The 20,422-nt window shown below is 38.5% G+C and overlaps 1 protein-coding gene across 8 annotated transcripts in view; it reads right to left on the bottom strand.

Moving 5' to 3' along the window:
* FAM13A (family with sequence similarity 13 member A) overlaps positions 1-20,422 on the bottom strand; it is a 284,430-nt gene that overhangs the window by 22,417 nt on the left and 241,591 nt on the right. For all 8 annotated transcript variants that reach the window (XM_019741111.2, XM_074323597.1, XM_019741109.2 and 5 more), the window contains 6 exons: positions 19,188-19,264; positions 18,756-18,798; positions 9,654-9,801; positions 1,656-1,869; positions 1,022-1,160; positions 52-133 (listed from right to left, as the gene is read on the bottom strand). In XM_019741111.2, coding sequence (XP_019596670.2) covers positions 52-133; positions 1,022-1,160; positions 1,656-1,869; positions 9,654-9,801; positions 18,756-18,798; positions 19,188-19,264 — 703 coding nt within the window. The remainder of the gene's footprint in view (positions 1-51; positions 134-1,021; positions 1,161-1,655; positions 1,870-9,653; positions 9,802-18,755; positions 18,799-19,187; positions 19,265-20,422) is intronic.

Below are 20,422 nucleotides of genomic sequence, written 5' to 3'. Positions count from 1 at the left end.
AACCTGGTTTATTTTACAGAAACCATGCCACAGGTCTAGAACTGCACCTACCTTTCAGTTGTTTCCGGAATTTGGCAAGATCATTTGTCCATTTCAGAACTTCTGGGTTGGCTGCTTTGTCACTGTGGGAAGGCTGAGAAAAGGAAAACGAAAGTAAATGCTTCGGAATTGGGGCCGGAAAAAGGAGAAGCAGTTGATGATCATTTTGTTTTAAAAAGGAAGGAAATGTTGAGTCCCATTGGAATAAGAAATCAACCACGACCAATCAGAGCAAATTTCACAGGTGTCATTCCATTATCCTTCTTTATATCTGGTTATTTTTGATGCTTTTGCATACTTCCTCAGAGGCAAAATGCTGGATTTTTATGATCACAGACTCCTATGAGGTCCATGGCCCCAGGCTAACAGAATAGAGAGCAGAGGGGTATATGATTTTTTATACTGCAACCACCTTGAAAAATACCTTTTTGCTATTCTTGTGGGAAATACTAAGAGCTGAGAGTAGAATGAGGTCAGCAGTAATGAAATTTTAGAAGATAATCTTGAATTAGGTTTTACCCAAACAAAAGACTTCCACTTAATGATTTTTCCCATTCCTGCTCACTGGTAAGTTTACAAAATGTAGACTAAGGCATTCAATTTATTTGTAAATATACACTTGTGCAAGGAAAATGCTGATACACGATATTTGGGGTTTATTACGGTTCACCATCCATTTTTTATTGCCTTTTGAGATTCTCTAGAAATCTCTCTTAACCTTTTATCACTTTTATGAGTTGTTGATATGCTGGCATGTCATGTCTGGGGAGAAGAGAAGACGAAGAGAACGTTGCGAGGAGGCACTTACTTTAAAAGTAATTGTGGGTTTTGCAATTTTTAACCTTTTAAACTGCAATTACTTTTTTTTTTTTAAGGAGGATACAGCTCACAGTGGCCCATGTGGGGATCGAACCGGCCACGTTGGTGTTATTAGCACCACGCTCTAACCAACTGAGCTAACCGGCCACCCCAAGGCGCTTACTTTATACTTCCTCTCTTCTTCAAATCTGTCTTCAAACTTTCGGATCTTCTTTTTAAGACTCTGAATCCTTCGCGTGAGCTGGGCAGGTGTCAGGTCTTCGTGCTCGTCATCATATGACCCCAGAGAGGAGCTCCGCCGCCTGTGAGGGACACACTTGGGTCAGCTTCCTCGAGCAGTCAGTCACTGCCTGCTGGGAAGAGCTGGGGGGGTGAGGATGCAGCATGGAGGGGAGGGGGAAAACAGTATCCATCCTCTCGAATCATAGAAATTTGACACTAAATCATTTTTTGACTTTGATCTCTGTATGTCCCACCTACTCAGTGGGTCTAAACTTTTCTACCTTACATTTATAATTAGTACTGTTAGGACTGAATGTCTGCTGCAGACCTTAAAAGTTAAATTTGAGAGAATTTTGGTAGGAGGTTCTAACGGAAATTCAACATGTGATGTTGTAGTTGGGCCACAGTTCAACTGAACAACTACGGGGGAGCCTGTGTACTAGTAGGAGGAAGACTTTCAAACATGTTCCTTCACAGACTTACAACTTAATTAAAGAAAGTTACTGGCTATCAGCACCATCATGATCCTTCCTACGGATGATGCATTTGCCTACCAGCCGCACAAAGAAGCATACCTCATGAAAGAATGGGAATTTGGGGGAGAAGGAGGCACTTCCGTGTCGTCCAGGTATTGCCTACTCTGGCCATAAGCGTAGAACCGAGGCGAGGGCATGGGGTCACTGTCTGCATCCAGAAGCTGACGAATCAGGTGCCCGGCCTGCGGGGAGAGGTGTGCTTCGTCAGAGTCCACGTTCTCCTGCTCCCATGAGGACAAAGTAGGGATGGGCTCTGGAAAATAAGGAAGGTAAGAGGTCAAAATTGTTTTTCAAAGCACAACTGTTAGCCAAGTTTTCTGAAGGCATTAGAAAGCACTGAATTTAAGAGGCAATGAATGGTTTCTCATTTTAGATTTAAGGTTCAGACTAGGGATACTACGTATGTCCCGACCAGAATCACCAAATGTATCTGACAGCCATCATCTGCCTTCTATCTCCATCCTCACTTGCTTTCGAGAGAGAATTCGCTAGGGCTGCCCTAAGGAACAGGCCTGAAGGAGGAGAGCCAAGTGTACGCTTCTACCTCCCCCACCCACTATCACTGACAAGAACTTTTCCACGTGAGGGCTTTATGGAAAAGAAATGCAAATGTGTCAGGGAGGGAGAGATCTGGCATGGTGGCTGTCCATCTTTCGCTGATGGATAGGAATCAAGCTAAGGCATCACATTAATCATGTGAGAGCCATTTAGGAGTTTGCCCCTTCCACGGAGGTCACTCACTAAGCTGATTTGTGCGCTTCTGCTTAGTGTGTTGGGATTACCATGTTTAAGATGCACGCTTTGCAGTTCAGAAGTTGCTCAAGACTACAGTTAAAGAAAGAGGAATACGAAGATCAGTCAAAAAAAGAAGAGGACTGCCTTACAAAGGACAAATCTGTACAAATCTTGGAGAATCTTTAAGAAGAAAATATACTCAACACGAAATCCTGATTTGTGATTTTGGGAGGGAATAGGGTGACATTTATTTCTATTTACTGCAAGACCCACCTGAATCTATTCCTTATTAAAAAAATCTTATCTAATATATTTTAAAGATAGATCTCAGATTACGTAGGGTATTTCATTTGTAATACTCTATGCATATAAAAAAGTTATGCATTTTAAATACATTTGTGGATTACTGTGATTTACACAAGGCTAGAATTTGGCCATGATTTTAAATTCTGGGATTCCTACAGTTTGAATCATGGAACTGTTCCTTCAGCTATTAAAGTATTTATAAAGTTTACAAAATCACCTTAAACAAATGTTTACTCAGTATTTTATTTAAAAAGGTCACATTATAATAGAGCACTAGACCTGGTTGAGACCTTGAATATCATCTAATCTAGTGATTTCTCAATCTGGCTGCACATTAAGGTCACACAGGGAGATGTAAATAACTCGTAATGTACAGATCCTCACACCACCCAATTAAACACAATTTTTAGGTGAGGGCTCTGATATGTAACACACACACACACACACACAGACTTTCAAAATCCGCACAAGTGATCGTAAATGCAGTCGGTTTTGAGAACTACTGATTCAACCCAACAGATTACAGATAAGGAAACTGAAACCCAAAGAAGTTAAGAGCAAATACCTAATCAATGACAACATTTGGGACCAGAAACTAAATCTCCTGATCCAGGACAGTGCTTCAATTTAGAATGTGCCAGGTGCTTCAATAACAAGGATGACTGTCTGAAAATTCTGAAGACCCCACTGTGTAGTAGGACAGACAAGCACATTTAAAAAACAATTAACTTCATGTGGAATGGGGTCCACAGATTCTCAAGATTTAAAGAAAACCAAAAAATGAAAAAGAAAAAAGAAAAAATGAAAGCAGTGTTAAAGACACAGTCTTGCCTATGAAATCTCAAAAAGTGGTCGAGAACATGTTGGCAGATTTCCTTGGCTGAAGCAGGAGATGCACAGGTGTTGTTCCATCATTTGTACTAACGCTATCAGTCAGCTCCTCCTCAGTGGCAGGGCTCAGATACGAGCAGCTCAGAGCTGCCAACATAAAAGTAAAAAAAACGGACTGAGAGGTGAAAGGAGGAGGGGAGGAGTGCAATGTAATCCCTTGAAAAATAATAGAAATGTTGTGTGAAATTGCAGGAAGTGGAACTACTAAACTGATCAGATCACATCTTCTATTTCATGAAACAGCAGTCATTTTCTGCAAGGACGAAAATGAATGGAACCAGGACAGGGAAAGGGTAAGATGGCTTGAACAATAATGCAGCAGGCAATTACCTCACCACTGAGAGGCAAAGGAGCAAAACAACCAGGGTGCAGGGCAAGGTGGTTCAGCAGGACACAGAGCACCGACAAAACAAAGTCTGATGTTGATATTGGCATATGGGTCTGCTAGCTAGTTTGACATTTCTACTCATCAAGACTTAGTTGGAAGAGGTGTTACCTTAGATCCTGAAGCCCTTTAATCTGTCAAAATCTAACAGAAGATCTCTTTAAAAAATGTCACAATTAATCTTTGATTTAAGATTTCAACTACGTGGTCTCTGTTTGCAAAACAAATGTCTGTGACCGTTAACCAAACATGGCTCCAGTAAAAGATACACTGTGATTTTGAATTCAATATAAAATACTAATCATGGAACAGAATCATGCTTGTCTGAAGCTTTGGGGCTCACACGAGGCCACCCATCAGAGTTCCTTTTTGTTAGCATGGCTGTATTAGGTGGCTCCATTCTTGACCAATCACTTCACTGACAAGAAGACCCAATGTTGTTTTTCTAATGTCACCAGTGGTATATATGAAATACATAGCTGAAGAAAGTCTAGCTTATGGTGACATTTTCTCTCAAAGCATATAGTTGGAGTGGATGAATTCACTTATTTTAAAGTAAGAAATGTAAAACCATTATGAATTTAACAAAATAGGAAGAAAGGTATGTTTGATCATTAGTCTGCATGTAGCACAGAAGTGGTTTCTCACCTATGCAACATGAAATGTTTAGATGATTTCTCTCTCCTTTTTCTCTCTTTACTTTTATTCTATAGTCTTATATAATTTAAGGCTCCTATTCAAGAGTTATAAAATTACATGTAATACATAGATCAATATAACTGAAGAACCAATAAAACCTACTGTTTCTTCTCTTTTAGTTTGAAATGATCTAAAAATTCAAGGCTACCTCATGTTTTGATAGTTGGCACTCGACAGAAAAATGAGAAGGAAGCAAAAAGAACAGTGTGTACATGATACGATGTCAAATCGCATTACCTGCTATGATGTCAAACTGTATTACCTGCACAGAGTCAGTTCTGAGGATGCACTCACTAACAATTCCCAATTGCTGGTTTGGGAAATATTTTATTATTTTAACCAGTAATTTTAGAGCAATAAGATAGACAAGGATACTGCAAGAAAATTATTCAAGGGAAAAATAGAAAAGGTTTGAGGCTTCAAATTGGATTTTCATCTTAAAGGTCCACATAAAATAAATGTGTTTTCATAACTAGACCAGAATTCCCAGGATACAGTGATTTTGACTTTAGCCATGTGTCTTGTCACAAGGAACTCTGGACGTAAGTATGGCATGTCTCTCTATTAAACATTAATCCACCCAGGTCAGCTGACATCACAGCAGGTCAGAAATAAGAGAGATAAAAGCTGTATGCTTGCTACCTAAGTAATAAAAAAGAATAGGTCCTGGGGGAATTCCAATCCAGACACTACAGCACACATGGAAATAAAGGAAATTCACTGCAGGAGGAGGGAACAGAGCCCTGACTAATGTCACTGGGACATAACATACTCTCTGCTTAGCTGGCTAGATCCATTGATTATGCTACAGAAAATTGGCTACTGAGATGATTTATTTCTAAGAAATCCACACAGAATTAAGGGAACTGATGTTTTCCACATGTCATTTCCAACTATATTTTATTTAGAGTTATTTCTACTTGGCACGATGTCATACTGGCTTTCAGGTGCTAGGTGGTGGTGCACATCCCAGACATACAGTGATGTCAGCCCCACTGGGGAGGGTCTTTACTGGGGGAATCCTTTCATAAAGTTTCCCTTGGTGTTCCAAATTTTAACCTTAGAACAATGGTAGTCCTATGAAATTGTTCAAACAGTCTTGCAAACTATCAGAGTTAGAAGGAACCTTAGTAGGCAGCTTTATTAATTCCATTGTAATTCTTATATTTCATGTATCTGCATTGCCCCTATTTGTCAATGTAATAAGTAGACCATCAAAAGCTGCATTTAAGGCATTAATAAATGTGTGGAACAAGTTAGGGCTTTACTAACTTCGATCCATGGATTTGCACATGTAAGTGCAGTTGCTTCATCGGTTATTAATTCACTATCCTCCCTGACTGTCTTCTATCCCTTCCCCATTTCTGAGAGGGCTGTCACAAGTCCCAGGTAAAGGTCCAGGGGAGGCCTTTTCAAATGCACCATTTCCCTAATCCAGAGTCTGAAAGCAAGCAAGCAAGAGAAGAGGTTGGTGTGGCATGATTAGTCCTTTGGTCAATCTGTGGAGGACCTACTGATTGCTGACTCCGCTGTGGTGTTCAGATCCATCCATGGTCATTACGGAGAATTGGGCTCTGATTTCAAAGAAGGTGAATTTAGGTTGGTTTTTGCCTAAAACTAGACTTGGGAGCATTTAAGGAAGATGGTGGAGCATCAACTAATGTTCACATGGTGCCTTCTATGCCCACACTGTGGTGGGCACTTTGCCTGTATTACCTTGTGTAACCCTTGCAACCAACTTACTAAGGAGATATTACTGTATCTATTATTCATTCTTATTGACTATCACACCTATTTAAAGATGGGGAGGCAGAGGCCATCTTTAGTAAATATGAGACATGTTTACTAACTTGTCCACGACGCTGGTTAAGTAGTCGAGCCAGGCTTTGAACCCAGGATGTGTCTGGCTCTTAACTTTATGGTACTGCCTGCTAGGATACCTAATTGGCATGGCTTAGAAAGAGGCATCTGGGTGAAAGTCAGGAGACTTTTTATCTTGAAAAGATAAAAGTTTTGCCTCTTTTGGTCTCAGCTTTCTTTTCTGTACAATGAGAGGGTTCAGTTGTAAGGTCTTTAAGATCCCTTGCTACTTCTCTATCATTCCTTTAGAGAATTTCCTTTCCAAAGTTATTTTGGATAAGCAGTAAGTGATGAATAACATACACGGAATATTTCATGCCTTTTTAGAAATGTTCTTTTAAACTAATTTCACCAGGATAAATATATAAGAGTGTAGCTGAGTATTTATATTTCAGTATTTCCACAAATGGTAACCCCAAATCCACATGAAATGGCAGATTAAGAATGTTGTAATTATGCAACTCTGAGGGGCTCTAAATAACAAAGAACAGTACATTTGATTTGTGTATTTAGGAGGGTAAAAACAACAACAATAATGTGGATAGATCAAATAATGTGCCCCAATACATAGCTACATGTATAAGGGGAAAAAAGGATAAAGCATGTGTTATTTATCTGCCAACCAGCATGATTAGACTCTGATCCTATATTCACTTTGAGAGGTTCCCACTCTCTGTAGCCTATGGAATCTACTTATTTCATTTCACTTTTTCTATTCCTTATGCAGTATGTCCCAGAAACCAGAAAACATCATTTCCACATGGGGGAATACATTGTAGGCTGCTCATTAAGTACTGTCTCCCCTGACATTCTATGATTCTACATGAATGAGAGTATGAACTCTGGTGCGGGGACAGGAAACAAATAAGCAAACCCAAAAGAGGGGTTTGCACTCCATGGTGGCTTGAAGACTGGTAGTGGACACTTAGAAATGGATACTGGCTCATGTGGTTCTGGTAACAATCACTTGTATTTACATATTTTATTGCATTGGTTTCACATTCACAGTGTAAATTAGTGTAAGGTTTATTCCTTACTGGAAAGCCACCATTTTGTCTGTTTTTTATTGAAGCTATAAAAAAAAAGGTGATATTTTAGTGATTGGACTTATTGCTCTCATCTTAACTACGCTTTATGCAAAAATTCCTTTATTTTGACTCTACTTATATTACTAAGTATATATTGACTATAGCTATATTACTGCTGTAATGTAACTTGGAAATTTAAAATAAACATATGATAAAAAACGGTCACTGAAAGCAGTAACCAAATGATCAAAATGGCCTTGAAATGAATCTGTGTAGATTTTTAAGATATGCAAGTTCAATGACAAATGCAGTAACTGGCAAAAAAAGTTAAAGCAAGTCATTTCATAAATTACATGGATAACACAATTTACATTCCCAAGCCTATTGAAATGTACTTTTCCCAATGAGCTTTTTTTATGCCATTTAGTTTCCCAATACAAAATAAAATGTTGGTTCCTTCATACTGTTATTATTTAACTAAAAGAAAAGTTCTTTATATTAAGCAATGAAATAGCTTTAATGAAACTATAAGTTACCTTTCAACCATTCTGGAGAAAATTTTCAGCTTTATATTTGCCTCTTAAGTGTGCTGGGAGACATTATAAATTTATGATTAAACAAAATAAAAATGATCAAACTGAGTCAATTTTAGGAGGAAGAAAAATCTACCTGCCCCTTTACTGAATAAATCATCAAGATAATGAAAGCTAATTTGAATTCTACCCCCAAATCCTAGTTTTTATCTAGTGGTTTATGCTAATATTGTGAAGAGACCGTATTATTAAAACTCAAATACAGCATTTGTTTTGACTACTGCTTTTTTCTTTTATTTAGGTGATAGTGGCTACTACAGTACTATTTTTTTTTTTGGGGGGGGAAGTGTTGTTTCTAATGTATGAATTAAAACCCTACCTGATTATTTCAAACTCCACAAAAGAAGAAAAACAAAACACTACTAGGGATGTATATCACTTACATTAAAAACAAAACACCCTGCATTTTTTTTCCCCAGTGAATATATCATTAGCTGGGAAAATCTGACAAAATCTCAGACCTACTGCCTAATTATGAAAAGAAGTAGAACACGAGTTTTAGATTGAAAAGAGGGAGAACCAGGATAAAAGCGGTTTTCACTTCAGTAAGCCTGGGGTGCCAGGATCATAATGGAGTTGCTATTTTTCACCTTGAGGTCTTTTTAGATCATCTTTTGGTCCTTCATCTAAGATCATTACCATAGTCATTTTTGTTTAAAAAAAGGGGGGGGTTGGTGGGGGAGAAGAGGAAATCCAGGCGCTTTACAAAAAACTGCTTTTTCATAGTTGTGATTCTCTGCTAAGTCATTGTGTTAAGTCATGCTGCTGCTCTGAACTCAGGAGCATGATTTCTCCTTCGGAGCCTTCAAACATGCACGCTCCATAGAGGCACATGGGCATTCATTTTGGACACACATTGATATGTGCTTGGATAGAGTGAAAGAATAATGAGGCTGCTACAATATCCTTCCTGAAATACAGCTTTGAAGAGGATACCCTCTTCTTTCTCACAAGAACATTTCTAACGTCTTTGTCAAGTACCTAGAAAAACCAACCCAAAACACTGTATTACAGGCTTTCAATAAAAGCACTTTTAATTCAGTGTTCTCTTTGATAAGCAAATCCCTTATTTTTACTAACCTGGATTTTAAAAAGTCTGCCCACTAAAACAAATGTGGAAGCAAAGCAAACCAAAATAACCCTGAAAAATGGCATGTAGTGGGGGGTGGCAACTGATTATACTGAGATGAAATCCTAAATGCATGCCAGTTCCTTATGATGCTGCTTGTTACTACTAGAGGGACAACACACACATATAAGCACTCCTGGGGAGTTAAAAAGAAAAAAACGGACTGCAAGGTGACACTCTGATAAAGGGCAAGCACATTTTCTTCCTTAGACTGCAATTACTCTTGGCAGCACTTAATGTGACACATTCCTATGCCAGGGAAAGCGTTTTCAGTCATTTAGAAATGCAGTTACTTCTGCACACATAGCTCTCACTCTCACCCATACAACTGCACAGTTACATGCCTCTCATCTATGCTACTTTATATATGCTTTTGCATTATTAAATCATCCAAGTATCAGATGACCCTACCTGTCCAGCTCTTCTCATCACACAACGCGGTCAGGTCCAGCTGGGGCACCTCAGAGACAAAGCTCTCCTGCTGGGCGTCGGCATCCGGAGTCCTTTGCAGTTTAGTGTCAGATATGCCGGGGTGCTCCTGGATCTTCATTGTGGGGCTCTGCAATAACAGCACAGTGTCCCCAAATAGCTACTGCTCACCAAAACCCCAAAATGTCTGCAGCAATTCCACTCCTTCTGGATGAAACCTCCCAAACCACAGCTGCTGACGCACCCGGCACAGAAATCAAAATCATAGCCTGATGCCCCCTGGATACTAGCTGGCCACTTGCATGCACAAAGCAACCGTCCATCTGCACGCCTTTAACTTTTCTTCTGTGAGAAAGACAAGATGATTTCCGAGGGTTGCTCTTCCTGACAACTGCAGGCAGCTGACAGTCTTGATGATTACTGACTGGGGCCAGAAATGAGGGAAAAGAGTTTGTGTTTCCTTAAAGGAGTATGGCTCTCCAGACTGTAAATAACAACTAATCAGCTACTGCTGTTGCTAAGGCTGTAGAAGCAACACGGTGTCTTCTGCATGCAGACTTTTCTGCCCCTTGGGTAAACAGTCCTGCCAGGCCAGGAGCAGAGGCTGTGTACACGCGTGCACTCCCGCTGGCCCTGCAGGCTTAGATCAATTAAGCGCGGAGCTGGCTGCACATTCCCAGATTTCCTGTGGTTGTTTTCTCCCTGACTGTGGGGAGAACAGACTATTTATGGAGGAGCTCTGGGTATTAAAGCATTGTTGCGCAAATTCAAACAGCTCAGAGGTTTGGCGTCTTATCTCAGCTAGCAGTAAGGAATACGGACTCTGGAAATGAGCCAGAATTACACAGGGAACACTTTTTTTTTTTTTTTTTAAGTAAAAAGCCAAGAGCTGGCAAGTCAGCGATGCATAATTTGTATCTTACAAATATGCAACTGTCGCTTATTTTCCTACTATTCATCTACTTGAGTATTAACTACTTGGCTACACTTGGTTTTGCTTATTTGTGGCACCTACGTCAGGCTAGGCTATCTGGGGGATGGGAAAACCCTCTGCCAAAGGCTGCTATTTTAGCTAAGTGACTTTATGTTCTAAAAAATTTCATTGAAATTAATTCTTTTTTTACCTTAATCTTTTGGAATCTTGGAAACCCAACCACTGTCACTCTCCCCTCGCTCATAAAATTACAAACAAAAGTATTTCCTCACAAATGTATTTTTCAAGTAGCACTTACCTCAAAGATTTTCTTTGAGAATAACTGGAAATTTATTTTAGCAACTATACCATCAGTAAATGAAAAAAACAGAAACATCTGGAAATCATAAGTGATTCCATAGTGAGAAATGTTCTTATGCTTAAAATAAAGCACTACTAAGACTTCCAGCTACTTTTAATAGTTATTCAATCCACTTTGTTATCCCCAGGGAAACAGGCAGCGCTTTTACTATTCGAGTTCCATGAAATGGTGCATGAGGACTGTCATTTTCTTCACATTTGGGATAAAATGAAATTTCATCAATCAGTTTGTGACGAGCTACTAAAGTCAGAGAGCAATGCCAAGTAAATCTGGGGTTTTAAGACACTTTAAAAATGCTGTTTGTCTACTGAGGGGAAAACAGATTATGCATTTATACTCGCAAAATTCTTTGTTCCTTGAGCTGAATCCTAAGTGACTTAGGGTCGAATGACTAAATCTGGTGCTCAGCTTTTTAAGTTACAGGGTCAATCTGTCACCTATCGCGTGTGTGTTATATACGCGAAGTGTTTCTAACACTTGTTATACTTAAGAGACAAAAAATGGTAAGCATATAAGAAATATGATTCTATGTTTGTGTTTGGCATTTTCTTCATGAGGAACACACGCGTGTATCAAGCCATGGGCGCTGTCCTGCAGTGGAAAAGCCATGGATTTTGCTCACAGGCAGACCTGGCTTTGAAGCATGCCTGACATTTACTAGTTTGGTGCTCTGACTGGGCTATGTCACTTCTCTGAGCCTCGCTTTCCTAATCTTTAAAATGGCATTAATAATACCAATATCGGAAGGTTCCTCTGAAGACCTGAGAGAAGGTATGAAAAGCATTTAGCATGGTGCCTGGGGCATAGGAGACACACGAAAGGAAGCTATCATTTTATTATTATTGGGCACCCTATGAAGATGGGTAAAACACTGCCCTATCTCAAAGTGCTAGAGAGAAGAGTTGGAGACAGGCATATACAATGGCAATTTGAGGTAAAACATGTCACAAGGGTGCAGCAAAATTTTAGATCCATTATAAAAAAATATTAGAGCAAAGACCCACTCGTGCGGAGTGGCAACAGCAATTTGGGTAGAGCGGTTGGGAGGAAGGGCAAGTGCAAAGGCAGTCATGACATCAGGGTTTGCTGGGTCACAGCCAGAGAGGAGGTTCCTGGTGGTGAGCCCTCGGGATAGTGAAGGGGGGATGGCAGATGATAAAGGTATCCAGTAAGCAGAAGATGGACTACGAAAGGCCTCACATGCTGGGCTAAGTTTGGATTTTATCCTGTCGTAGAAATAAGAAAGCCATTGAAGGATTTTTAAATACAGAGTAGAAATGGTGAAATATGTGTTTCCAGGCTGGGCCTGCAAATGGGAATGGATGCTGGCGGAGAGACCTAGAGGCCTAAGAGCTGGGTTGTGCAGGCAGCCGGGTTCTCCCCCAACAGTCACTGACTCTGCTCCCTGCAGTTCCTTGCGTCCCCTCAGGCTACTCAAGAGTCCTGCAGTTCCTGACACCACACATGGAAAATCCTGAAATTCCATACACATACAAACTAATGTAAAAATGCATTACTTTTAATGATTGCTACATCTCAATTGGCACCAATTTCAAAGTAAGAAAATTAACATTAGAAAAATTTTCAATTTTCTTTCTCCAAAATGTATGAATTTTGTTCATTCCTTTAAGAACATGGTTTGAGGCATCCACTTTGTGCTGGGCTCTGTGTGAGACACTCAAGCGTCCTGCACTGAGAGATCTGACATTCACTGGAACAAGTTCAAGAACCTTCAATGGAGTTCTGAGGACAGTCCATTTTGGTGTAATACAACAATGCACGACCTTGTGAATCAGTGAGCTGCCCTTTCAGTGTTCAAATGAAGTCTAGGAGTCAGGCATGCGGGAAAAGGAGAGATTACCACCCTGGGTAGATAACCCTTGTAAGATTCTATCACTCTAACAAAGAGAATCAGGTCAAAATTTTACAAGTTTATTCAATTATAATATATGTCACATATTATATATGTATAATAGGGTTGTCCAGTACATGTCAGGTGCTAGAGCTACAAAGACAAAATTTATCTACTCATTCATTCAAGAAATAAATTTTGAGTACCTACTATGTGTTAGACAGGAACAAAACTTCAGTGGACACAATAAGGTCTCTGTCCTAATGAATCTTACAGAAGGGGACAGTTAATAAAGACAAAAATGTCAGGGAGTGATATGGACTATGGAGAAAAATAAAGCAGGGTAAGGGGGATGATGAAAATATGGGCCAATATCTGCTATTTTATACTGGGTGGTCAGGCGTGTCTTTTCTGTAAGATGACCAATGAGCAGAGACTTGAGGGAAATGAGTGAGCATTTTGTGGAAACAGCATCCCAGGAAGAAGGAAAGCAAGTGTAAAGGCCCTGAGGCATGATCATTTTGTGTATGTTTGAGGACTAGCAAAGAGGTCAGTGTATCTGGTGTCAGGGCCAGTGTATATGGGTGTTTAGTATGTGTGCTGTACCACATATAATGGGGTATCATGCACACTAGAGACCTATGTTAATTTACCGGCACTTCTGGACTTCCTGGCTGATTTCCCAAACAGCAATGGACAGAAGTCCCTCCTACATAAACCCACACCAGCTCGCACAGCCATGGCCCCACTTGGCACGGCACTCAGTCACCAGCACACCCCCATGCGTGGCCCTGTTCTGCTCTTACCAATCCTGGAGGTTGCTTTTCACATGCCTGCTGCTCCCAGGGGCCTGATTCCCCATTTCTGGCTTGCTGGTCTCTGAACCGGGCAGATTGCCTTGCCTGAGGTCCGAGAGTGGGCTGCTGGTGTGGGCCCAAGATTTATGTGCACGGGGAAGCTGTTCAGGCTCGGTAGCAATATACTAGCAAAAAACTACTCTTCCTTCAAATATTAGCTAGCCTAGTCTGGGTTCCGTACTCTCTACGAGGGCTTATCATATAGTATCGCACTTGTCTGCTTGCTTGTTTCTACTACTACATTGTTAATGTTAAAATGTCAAGGACATTCTCAAATACCAAAATAGTTTTGGTTTCAACTGTTGTTGTTTATACATCTTATATCTTCAGTTAAATCAGAGAATATACAAATTAATTTCACCATTTTCAACCAAGATGTCACATAGCAAACTCTTGTCAAAAGTGTTGTTCCAAATGAAAACACACTAAAATTCACGTACTGAAATAAACTAAGTGGCTCTTAGGAGACACATGTGGTATGGCAGATAGGGAATGGGTTTTAGAGTCAGAGACATGAGTTTAAATATTAGCTTACTAGCTGTGAGATCTTCAGTGGGTAAGATCTCTGTAGTTCAGCTTCTTTGCTCTAATACAAGAACAAGACTTCATAAAGTTTGTGATGAGGATTAATAGAAAATCATATATAAAAGCAACTAGTCCATAATAACAGGGAAAGAAATGTTATTTGCATTTATACCCTATCTCCTTTCCCCTTCATTCATTTGGCAAATGCTTGTTGAACACACACTATGTGCTAGGCACTGGGATGACGGGAACTAACAAGATAATGGTTAGAAGAAGAAAAAATTGTAACTGTGGTGACGGATGTTAACTAGACTCACTGTGGTGATTATTTTATAATATATACAAATTATTGAATCATGCTGTACACCTGAAGCTTATATAAAGTTATATGTCAATTATACCTCAATTAAAAAAACACAAGTAATAGAATTCAGTGTGGAAGGGAGACATAAGTGCTAAGTGTCATGCATGTTCTAAAAGAAATACCTACATAGGATGCTATTGAGCAAACACCGAGCTCACCTTGCCTGGGGCCTCAGGTGCCCTCTTCGTTCAGGTTAAGAAACCATTAACTACTAGTCTATCCACTGATCTTTGTTAAGACTTGTCCCTGTCTTGCTGGGTCTGGCTTTTTCTATCCCCAGACTTTACTGATCCTGATCCTTCTCTGGCTTCAAATAGTTGACAAATTTTGTTTTATTCCTTCTCCCTCCCTGTACAGGACATGGATAAGTAGCCTATCTAATAGCTTACCAGAGCCAGGAATAACGAGATCATAGAGTGTACTGGACAATGCAGTTTGCACAGGAAGGAACCACACACTGTTCATGGAAGGACCACATGGAACCATAAATATTTACTATTTGGCCTGACAATAGAGGAAAATGGACATAACAAATTTCCCAAATCAATGTGAACAGCAAAGCTTCAGCAGCCTTTCAAAACTGGATTGAACTGGAAATGAATCTGAACAAAATAGAGCTTTTTAATTTTTCTGGTTTTAACATTATAATCAATAACAAAATCCTAAAGCTCCCATGAAATACAGTGAAGCTGAAATAACAAAGTCATCCATTTCATAAATATTTGTTGATGGAGCTGCTTCAGAATGAATCTCAAACTTTATCAGGACAAATAAAACTCTGCACTTAAGATCTTGTGATCAATTTTAATTCTCAGTTTTGACTGGAAAGCCTTGTCTTCTCTCCTTTCTTTTTCTCCCTCCTCTGTTTTCTTTCTTTCTTTCTTTTTTTTTTTTTTAAGCAGGATAAGAAAAAGGGAAATAGTCTTTTGTTTATTATGAACTTATTTGTTATCAAAGGTATGCTTCTAAGCTTTCCTAAGCAGTAGGCTTAGAAGGCATAAAGAATGCAAAAATATCTTGAAAGAATTTAACACTTCATTTACCTTAGACTAATGATATAAAATGACTTCTTCCAGATAATATAATACCTTTCTATGTATTATTCTTACATGTTTTGTTTTCTGACAGAGATTAAGTATAAAGTTATAGTTTGAATTTTCTGGCTTTTACATGAAAGTATAAAATATTTCTAGAACGGGAAAATACCTTATCAGAAGGAATCAAATTGATGTGTAAGGCATAACCTCCACTGTAAACTGAACTCTGTATTTTTACTGATACTTTTTAGAATCCAGAAATTGCTAGTTTTAAGGATGATCTCTCTTCTGGATACTTTCAGTTATTAATTTAGTTTAAAAATAAACAAAAGAGTAAATATTCTGGATTCTACAGTGAGCTAGGTCCTTCTTTATATCATTTCATACAGCCCAAACAGGTTACTTCATTAAAAGGTCGGCCTTTCCAATCCTACTCAAAGAAATCATACTTTAAGATTTGGCATTTTTGAAGTGACTCTACATTTTTTTTTTTCATTATCAATATGTCACTAACTAGATTTTAATACAAACCACTCAAGAAATTCTCTTTTTGGATAAAATTAGTCGCATAATTAAAAGAAATAAAAAGACATGCAACAAAGGGATAAGCCTATTTTCACTTTTCAACACACTCATTCAAATAAAAACATATTTAACGTTGCAAAATCATTATTTAAAAAATAAAGTCACAGTTGTGCTTGTATTTATTTGCCTTTGAGAAGCAGACTGACAAGCCTCTCTCTGCTGATCTATCCCTTTAAAAAGCATTTCTGAGGCTGAAGGTTAATGTTTCTCATTCTAATGGAAATACTAGTCAAAACACGAAAGACACTACACCTTTCCGTAGCAGCTGTCATTTGCTGTATCCTGCATGAATCTAAAGAGCTTACAAGGAAAATTTTAATAGACCGTAATATTAATGAGGATAAAATCTGTCTTAATGGAAAAATGAAATTGGAAAAAGTATCATGTCCATTCATTGTGGGCATGTAAATTTTGGCATCTCAATCTCATGCTGTAGGAGACTTGAAATAAAATACCAGCTAAACAGAATTTGAGGAGAGGTAACCAAAGTCTAGACTTAATTTTCCTCTCTGAAATTTAGGAATTATTTGTGGTATTACCAGAAGACCGGATGACCTATTTCGGTTGTACAATAAGTCCTAGAAAGTGCTAGATATATTAAAAAGTAAAAAATTACAACATGCTAGAAACGAGGGAAAGAGCTTTCAAAATGGAAGTTGGATCTTTTCACAGCCCTTCATTAATAATATTTCCTCCAGTGAAAGATGCACATGCCTTCATGAGTAGAAACATGATCCCACAACTTGTGGAGTGATGTCTTTTTTTCTTCCTTTGGTGCCGTTGTGAAAGAAAGGTGACATGCAAAGCTTAGTTTAGATTTTAACTCACCACCTAACTTGATCTCCTAGCTGCAAGTATGATGACAATGATTATTAATAGTGAATGCTTAAGGAGCGCCAACAGTAGGCTAGGTGCTGACTGATAACTGCCCAGGGGTGACACATGTAAGAACAGGTCCTGGCACATGAAAGAAGGATTTGAGATTCTTTTCCCGTGATTCAGCTACTGCCACGGCAGTTATCCACAAACACACCAGGGCAAAGTGAATTCAGCACGGATTTAGTTTGGGTGCCGGTTGGAATTTATGAGTTAGTGTTATGAAGTTCATCCACAAAGGTGGCTCTGTCCCCTTTTATCTCTTAAAGGATAATAGGCATAAAAGGGAAGAACCCAGAAGACCTCTCCAGGAGGCTGGCAAAGCAATTCTCTTTAAAATAGTGTTGAATGGCATGAGGAGTAGGTGCTTGCTGTGAACAGAGAAGAGAACAGAGAAGGGATGAAACCAGAAGAAAAATAAAACAACACTATCATGGGGGAAACTGTGCTCTAAAAAAAATGTACCTAGGGATGAGAAAAGAGTGTCATCTTGTTGCCTGGGTCCCAAGGAAGGAAGCTTAAATGAGTTGGGACTAAGATGAAGAAGTGGCTGAGAAACTATGATGTCAGAAAGAGGTGGCATTCCCCTCCTATTACCTGGCGTGTTAATGAAGAGGCATATACGAAAAGAACAGAAGAGAAAAAATAGGAGGAGTCTACAGCATTGGCGGGGGATGTCATTCATGTCCAGCAATTTTATGCCAGATTTTACACGAACATGCATTATTGTAAGAAGGGGAGTCACAGCTTTCAGATGATTAATCTGCTAGATTGTAAAACTCTATGGAGGCAGGGGCTGCAGCTGTTATTAAATCCCAGCTCTTGGCACAGTGCCTATACATAGTAGGACTCAATGTATGTTGTTGAATAAATCCACCAGTGAATTAGCTCAGTGCCCAACAAAGATTAGGAATCACTGAGCTAGAGGGAGAATTCTATGGATAATTAATACATCAAGAGTCAGAATCCAAGGACAGGTTGAGAAAAGCTTTAATTCTTGCTGTAAAGAAAATCGATGGTAAGTATGAAGGTGGAGCGGAAAGCATGTGGCAGTAGATCACATACACATACATGAACAAAAATGAGCTTGAGCACAATGAACAGAAGCCACAGTTGGGAGCAAGAAAACCAAATACTTGGGTCCACATGGCAATGCCCTCAAAGGACAACAGGAAAGCCAGAAAAGTAACCGAAACTTGCAGATACAGACAACGTAAGGGAGTTACATAATTTTTCTTTGTTGTTTACTTAAAACGAGATACAAAACTCAGAAAATGGATTAGATTTAATAACTCGAACTGATTTTATGTTAATTTGAAGGTTAATGAGATAATCCCTGTGAGAAATCCACTAAAACTCAATGGCTATTTCAGTCACTTTAAAAATGCATAAAATCATGGAACATCAAACCAGTGGCTTTTTGTTTTGTTTTACTTTATGAAAACCTAAAGAGAAATCTCCATGCTATTGAACTTTTATCTTTGCAAGCAGAATTTTAAAAGCAAAAGAATGGAGTTCTTATGATTTCTCAAGTAATTTCATGTCTCATTATTTGCCTTTCTAACCAAACACGGTGCTGTCACTTAATCTCATTATCCCTTATTGACAGGCTACTGCTACTTCACATGTACTCTCAGGAATGAATACGTGAACAATCCTGTCACAGCCACAATCTTACTTGTTAGCTACTCACCTCAAAATGATGGGTACGTCCACTGTCTCTTTCGTTTTCTTTGCTATAAAAAACAGCAACAATAACAAAACATCATAAAATGTCAAGCTGTTTATAAGAATGCTTTCCATCCATTGAAATTATGATGTAATTTATTTTAAAAGTAGGTTGAGTTGCTCTAAATCAAATTCTTAAATAATTTAAAAACAACCCCTCCAAAATTAATCCAAGTAAAACAAAAGTAGAAACACAAACACGAGTATGGTTATTAGCCTTTCAGAGCACCATGGTAGATCTTCTATTCTAAGTACTTTCCTTGCTATAAAATAATGTTGGTAAACATACAGTCCTTTAATTCTACTCTTTTTAGTTCTTATACGCACACTGCATCAAGTGAAAAACAGATCTATTCATACTTTTATAAACAATGTGAAGTGGAAATTCTAAAATTACCTTTCATCAGACATCAGTTCAACATCATCAGGTCCAGTGCTCTCATGCGATGGTGTGGAATTGAGACTTTCCATATTCTGTAACAAAACAAATCATTGGTTGTACAGTACGAATGGTAAGAAATATGCACTAGCAGACTCCCCCTTCTTTAAAACTAAACATCAGATAATATGCAGTTATAACTCATTCTAGTCCTCGTATTTCTGTATTTGTTAAAACTAGCAAAATTATGAGTTTATTATACACTGCTTGCATAAAATCATGTTAAAGCTTATCATTCTTTTAACAAAGATATCTGACAGCATCACACAAATGGTCATTGAGCCCTTGTTAGGTATTATCTATATTTTATAGCTAAATACAGCAAAACTCACATTGCCAGAATATGAGGGTGGCATTAGAAATAGAATTGAGGAATCTGATCTCGAATATAATCAGAAACTGATATAACATTCACTGCTTATATAACAACTTTTCAGTATATATTGCCAATATGATCTGGGGTAATATATACCTAAACTGTAAAATACCCATATAAAGAAACTGAGTTAAGAACCTTCCTTTTTCCAATATTTGATGTTTATATTTTCTAAGATGGAAAAAAATACAAATAGGAAACTTACTTTAAATAGCATGTATTTTCACATTGACCAAGAGGGCTTAATGCTTCTCAGGAGGCATATTTGTAAGGGTTTTTGGCTGCCTCTGCGAATACAGCCAATGCTTTCTACATATAATTCAGATGACTGAGCACAAAATATGTAAGTGATACCCATGAAGGAAGATTACAAATGAGCTAATGAGCATATTTCCATTCAGGAGACTCAAAAACAGCTGCGTTGGAGATTTGAACCTGAATTTCATTGAACTCAAAGATTCACACATGCATTAAGCAAAATCTGCCCATTCTGTGTCATTGAAATAAAGAACACACATTGTAGCAACATGTGTTCATCTACATATTTATAACCTCCCATTATGAAAAACACAAGGTAAATCTGATTAAGGTTCACAATAATCCCATGAAGTTGACATATATAAAACTCTCCCAAAAAATAAACATATAATTAGAGTAGAAAGCAAATATTTGTCTTGGTAGATAGATGAATTATTTTCTCTTTAGGTTGGTTTGGCTAACTTGTCTAGACTTCTTAAAGATTAAAACCCTAGGCTCCATCAAAGAAAAAAACAAAGTGAGATAGCATAATATAATAGTTAAATTGGTGGCTCTGGAG

The sequence above is a fragment of the Rhinolophus sinicus genome, linkage group LG02 (assembly GCF_036562045.2).
Source record: "Rhinolophus sinicus isolate RSC01 linkage group LG02, ASM3656204v1, whole genome shotgun sequence".
NCBI lineage: Eukaryota > Metazoa > Chordata > Mammalia > Chiroptera > Rhinolophidae > Rhinolophus > Rhinolophus sinicus.
This window is presented reverse-complemented; position numbering and strand designations above follow the sequence as displayed.